At 36.6% G+C, this 6,170-nt stretch overlaps 1 protein-coding gene across 1 annotated transcript; it reads right to left on the reverse strand.

The window, feature by feature from the left end:
* Positions 1-1,493: 1,493 nt before the first annotated feature.
* Positions 1,494-3,520, reverse strand: LOC132178668 (rho GDP-dissociation inhibitor 1-like). Its single transcript, XM_059591156.1, has 5 exons — positions 2,887-3,520; positions 2,692-2,758; positions 2,028-2,246; positions 1,815-1,939; positions 1,494-1,717 (listed from the first exon to the last, which is right to left on the reverse strand). The coding sequence occupies exons 1-5, from the start codon at positions 3,157-3,159 to the stop codon at positions 1,637-1,639; spliced, it is 765 nt and encodes a 254-aa protein (XP_059447139.1). The 5' UTR covers positions 3,160-3,520; the 3' UTR covers positions 1,494-1,636.
* Between the last annotated feature and the right edge of the window lie 2,650 nt (positions 3,521-6,170).

Raw genomic sequence — 6,170 nt, forward strand, 5'->3', positions numbered from 1 at the left:
TATCAGCTTAAGCTTTTGGGATAACTGATAATTTAACATGATATCAGAGCCAAAGGAAATATGATCGAACCTTGACTCTGTCAATTTCACCCCCCATTTCAATTAAATATTTCACGTGTTGAGCCTCACTTATTAAAAATGAGTTTGAGCCCACACGTGAGGTGGAGCGTTAAAGTAATGATTAAGTGATTAAATTTTCCTCTTCATATCAACTTAAGCTTTTGGGATAACTTACATCTTCCTATCAACTTAAGCTTTTAGGGTAACTATAATTTAACAGTCACAAGCTACGTTTTAGAGCATCTCCAACAGTCTTTGTAAATTAGTTTTTTAGCTACATTTAGTCACTATGCCTTATTTTCTTGTTCCAGCAGTCCTTGTAAAATATAACTTTTCCCAACAATTACTATAGTAAACTTTCATATTTGAATAGCTACTTTTAAGTAATATTTTATTATATTTTTTTCTTTCATTCTAGTTTTGGAATCTTTTCTCTCGTTCTCTCTCTTTATGGGGGAAGAATAGGAAATTATAAAAAATAAAAAATAATACTGAAAATAATATTTAATTAGAGTAGATAATTAAAATAGATGTTCTATTGGAGTGTGTAATGAAAAACTAGTAGCTAAAATGAAAAAAGTTGTATTGTAAATAGTTAAAATGAAAACCCTTGTTGGAGATGCTTTGGGTTCTGCTACAACCAACTTTGTTGGCAACATTCCTATTCGCCTTTCACCTTTGAGGTCTCCCTCTAGAGTAGTGGGAGGCTAGTGGTCCGTCTACATTGTGTTTTTTCATTGGTTTGCTTGAATTTGATTATATTTTTTATGGTGTTTGTTGGTGTAATGTTGGATGTCTGTTGTTCTGTTTCTTCTGTTGTATTTACAAAAAGAAAAAAAAAAAAAAAAAAATGCAACCCTTAACTTTGGCCAAGAACCACCCTGTCCATGTCACATCATCCTAAACCAGAGGTGCTAGAACTATTGATAGGGTTTATAACAAACAGAGAGATAAGGAGATCAGGGTCACAAAGTAGTTTTCCCAATACAATTTTTTAATGTAGATAATGAGGATAAGGAACACTAGATGATTCCTGTAACATCTTTTTCTCTTTTCCTTTTCTTTTTCTAGATCCATTGGAGGAGGCAGCATGTGTTCATCATATAATAAAAGCGTTTGGACCACCAAAAAATTGACCTGCCCTTTGGCACTTTGCCCAAGAAAGCCTAAGCATGGTAGTTAAAAAAGCTAGACCTATTCGATTCCATGGACCATATGTTTTTTGTCACTTGGGATCCATTTTCATCCCATCTTCACCCATTCAAGAAAACATCAACTAAATTTGAGACATCATGGGACTGAACTCCCACTCCTAGTACTACAGCTCAACCAAACACCAAAAAGGAAACTTGTAATTAGAAAAAACTTAAAAAGAAAGGAGAAGAAGAAGAAGATGATGATGATGAAGAAGCATTCCATGTAGAGTGGTGCAGTTAAAATTGAATTAAAAATGGATTATCACTTGAACCATTTGTAATAATACAAGCACAACAAGCCAGAGGAAGAATCTTTCTCCAAAAAAGTGATTTCTTGAAGCACTACCAAGCCAGTGCCAATGAGATTCCAGATAAGAACATCAAAAGGGTTTTGGCCAGCTCTTTTGAATTTCAAAGCAGTAACTCACGTCCAAATAGCATTTGCCATCATCATCCACAAACTGAGAAAAAAACAAACAGAGCTAAATCAATGCAGGTATCTTTCTCTCTCTTTTTTTTTTTTTTTTAAAAAAAAAATTCGGGTCAACAAGCAATTACCTTGGTTCTTGCATAATACGAGCCTCTTGCAAACAAGCCAGAAGGGGTAGTTTCTTCTTGCATTTCATACGTATAAGGCTGCTGCTGAGGACTAAAAGTTCCCAACATTCTCTTTGAATTCTCCACTGTCAAAAGAATTTCATGAGTAACTTAAAGAGGATAGTGTAAAGCTGTTGAATTGGTATGAATGCCAATGAAAGGCTGCTTCTATACCTCTCACTCCGGTCTTCCACACAACATTGGTGTATTTGAGGCCAGAGACAATGTTGTTGGAGACAGTGAAGGTAAATTTGATGCTGTACCGGCTTCCTTCCTTGAGGCTGAAGAGAGTGCTTTTAGAATTGTTAGCAAATGGAATTGGCAAAACCAGATCTGGCCGGCCCGGGGAGAGTATTGTGAGGCTTTGTATCTTCACTTCTGGCTCTTTAGTCTCTGATTTCAACAATAGAATGTAAATCTTTTAGAACATAAAACATTTGGGATTTTCTTTCCTTTTCTTTTTTGTGCCAAAAACCCTTTGAGAACTGAAATATATAGGCATATAATTTAGCAAACAATTTTGAGCTGTTTTCTGTTTTTTTAAAAACTATTTTGAAGAAACAGATGTCTTTCCCACTGAATCAGAAAGAAAAAAATGGAAAATTGGGTACAAATATCTGCAATGGGCTTCAATGGAAACAGAGAAAAGGGAGGAGTACCTCTGGCTGTGAGTAGTAGAGATTCTAAGACTAGTACAGTAGACACTGAAAAATGATCAGATTATATGGCACGTTGTCTTCTTAAATGAATTAAGAGTATATATACTTTCCATGCAATAGAGTCTTCATTGTAAACCCAAAAAGTGAGAGAGAGAGAAAGAGAGAGAGAGAGAGAGTACCTCCAACAGCAGAGAGATCAACACTTCCAAGAAGTTGTTCCTTCCATTTCCTCAAACTTTCATCATCCTTTAGGAAACAAAAAGAAAACCAATAAAACCAGACACCCAAAGTTTTGTTCAATCCACCCATGCAAATTAAACTAAAAAAAGAGAGGGAGAGCCAAATGCAGAGATAAAGAAGGAGTAAAATCATACTTTATCCTTCTCAAGCTGTTCCTTGAGAGAAACTTGAGGGCCAAGATCCAATTCCTTCTCAGACTTGATCAACTTGGCAACATGCTCTTCCTCTAGCTCATCATCATCATCATCGTCATCATCTTCATGGCCATCATCAGTGTGGGGAAGCTCATGACTTGGTACTTCATCACCAGCCTTGCTGTTCTTGTTATTCTTGAGCTCTTCTTCCTCCATTTGAGGATTGAAGGCAACTTCCTTGGTTGCGGAGATAGCTCCCACAGCAGCCGACATTGTCCTCAACGAAAACACCCCAAAAGAGTGAGAATTGAAGGAAGCTTCCTTCAACTTTGTGCCAAATTTAGACTTGGCTGCTTCTATATATGTTTTACTCTTTTTCTCTATCTGTCTTGGGGAAGAACGCTGGATTTGGAGGACCTCAAAGAAAATAAAAGAGTCTACTTTGGGAACAAGGTGGTGAAGGTAGATGATATAAAGCTTAGGGAGAAACCGCTAAAGATGGAGCAGGTGAGAGATAAAGTTATAGCTCAACTGTCAGGACCCTTTGTTTGGAATCCAATACTTATAACACATTGCATGCTACATAGCTCTACTATGGTCACTTCATTTTAAATGAACGGCGTAAAACGTAATGGCATGTAAGAGAGAAAGGTTGGTTGTGTTGGATGTCATCTGATTTGGTGAATGTAAATCTAATATGTCATTATATATAGGATACCTTTATTTACTTGTATAAATTAGTACCACAATTATGACACACCGCATCATTACTTATTCTAGTCAACATTTCTTTTTATTATATCCAATTATACTTTCTTACTCTCTCTCTCTCTCTCTCTCTCTCTCTCTCTCTCTATATATATATATATATATATATATATATATATATATATTGATGCATAAAATTAACTAATGACCGCCTACACCTAGTTTTGATCCGGAATTGCAACAAGACAATCAAAGTCAGAGTGGTGTGCCGCGAAGGGGGGAGGAGAGCGGCAGCGCCACCTCCGATGCTTAAATTAGTTAAGCATAGAGACGAAAATGAAGGAGATAGATCGAGATTAGGGTGTGCCGTCTATGATTGATTTTATGCATTAATTGTTAGTGTCGTATGTGGGAACAACAGCTAGTCTTAAAGGTAAAAGGCTACCCATGAGTAACAATATATATAAAAATTCTCTCCTCTTAGCTCGATCTATTCATATAGTTACAACTGGATAAGAAGAAAGGAATTAGGAGAAATGTATTGTGGAGTAAATTTTGGTCGGTCCCCACAGAAAAGCTCCACATGTACAGCATGCGGGCAACAAGAGAAACATCCAAGACTCTAATTTGATTCTGTGTCTGGTGGGCGTACAAATTGAGTGATAATGTACGCAGTGTTTCGTGTCGTGCATGTCTTAATTGTGGATTTGGCGTGTTTCAAATGCATCTTCCTCTGGTCCTCTTGTACGTCTATTGAGTCCCATGTTGTTGAAGAAGGAAGGCTAGAGATCAGAAATACTTGTACTACAAGTCATTGAATCGAAGTGTACAGCAAGGTCTCTCTAAAAGTGACTATCAATGGGGCAAGCCGTCATTAATGAGAATAAGGGATTGTCATTTTTGTGTATTGGGGTGATCACTCAATAACATTTGGGCATGTCGTTCTAGGTTGTGTCCAACCCATTTTAGCAAACTGAAACCCATAATCAATGAAAGCCCAACTAAAAAAATATTTTAACACTCTCCCACTTTGGTGACATTGACCGTTAGCTTAATTTTAAAAGCGTTTTCTTTTAAAATGACTCTCGGGTTGAATTACTTAAGTACAAGCTAAATGAAAACGCCTTAGTCAATCCGGCCCATCAAGAACATTAACATTGAACCTACGCCATTTCTTCAACATAAAACCACTCTATAATCACAAATGCTAACTTCTTATCGACATGGATTGTAGAGCAATATGATAGTATATAGTACAAAACTAACACACAAATGAGTGATCAATAATTGTGTTAATTCCTATAAATCCTTTTTATGTTTTCCAACGAAAACAATGCTTCAAAATTATGTCTTTTGTCCTTCATATCTCGAGATATTTATTGATGTCATATCCAATGGCATAGGCCATAATGCACAGCCGATATGCTAGAAGGACATAACCAAAATGAGTATTCAGTATGCTTAAAAGACAAATCAATATGCATATCTAATATGCAAATTCAAAATGTGTCACTCTACAACCCATTGTAAGCTAAAGTTTTATGTCTCCTGATGACAAACAAAACAAAAGCATGTCATTGCACCAACTTACCCGAAAACATTATGGGTTACCCAATTATCCCAAAATGGATCAGCAACCAAAATTTTCTGTTCTTTTCTTGTTGAGAACAGCAACCGAACCAAAATACAGGGAGCCTGAATACCAACATACAAAGATATCCCACCGCTAAAAAAAACAGAGCTTGTTGTGGATTGTTTGTTGAAATTAACGCAGAGTTGGAGCTTTTGTTTTTCTTCGACTTCTTCTTCAATGGAAAACCAAAATTAGGATAGGAAAATGAAGGTGGATGGGTTAGCTGGAGGTTGGACGTCAAAGCTGGAAGCGGCGTCAAAGTGAAAGGTGGGACGGTATAACTTATCCACACTGGTTGAACTTGCAGCTCCGTCGATGCTATGTGAGATAAATAAAGAGAGAAAGAGAGCTAAAGAATGAAGATAAACAAAATAGGTGGGGGCAAAATACAAAGGAAAGGAGAGGAGAGGGAATATTAAGACATTTTAATGTTTTTTATTTTATTTTTTTGGTGAATTCACATTCCATTAGCCTCGGCCCTCAGCTAACGGAATGTGATTTTGAGCTCTTTCAAGCATTTTACCTTTGGTGAACCTAGTGTGAATGCTCTACTGTATAGCCTTCATGGGCAGAATCAAGAAGATGTTTTAGGCCCATTGATTGCGGACAGAACATTCATGCTCAATCAAATTCTTGGCTAGTTAATAATTAATAAATAAAGCCCAACCTAGATCAGTCTTTCTGTCTCGTTTTCTTTTTTCTTTGTTTTTTTTTTTTGAGAGGGGGGCTGGGGTGAAATATAAGTACCCAAGCCTAGTCTTGTAGAGTGATTTTACTTGAGATAATTAGCTAGTAGGAGGATAAAGACGATTTAAATGATAGTGCAAACTGCAAACTATAGATATTCTAAAAATTTAAGAAATGATGAGTTTTACCGATTCCAGTGGGCAACTGCCACCTGGCATCAACCCCGGAAGGGAAAAGAAGGAAGCCTATTATTTTT

This window comes from Corylus avellana, chromosome ca4 (genome assembly GCF_901000735.1).
Source record: "Corylus avellana chromosome ca4, CavTom2PMs-1.0".
NCBI classification, from domain to species: Eukaryota; Viridiplantae; Streptophyta; class Magnoliopsida; order Fagales; family Betulaceae; genus Corylus; species Corylus avellana.

Bases quoted from the DNA above. Each gene is read 5' to 3' on its own strand.
- LOC132178668 (XM_059591156.1), bottom strand. From the start codon at position 3,159: ATGTCGGCTGCTGTGGGAGCTATCTCCGCAACCAAGGAAGTTGCCTTC. The intron at 2,759-2,886 runs GTATGATTTTAC...TGTTTCCTAAAG, and splicing joins AACAGCTTGAGAAGGATAAA to GATGATGAAAGTTTGAGGAA. The intron at 1,718-1,814 runs GTAATTGCTTGT...TTTTTTTCTCAG, and splicing joins CGTATTATGCAAGAACCAAG to TTTGTGGATGATGATGGCAA.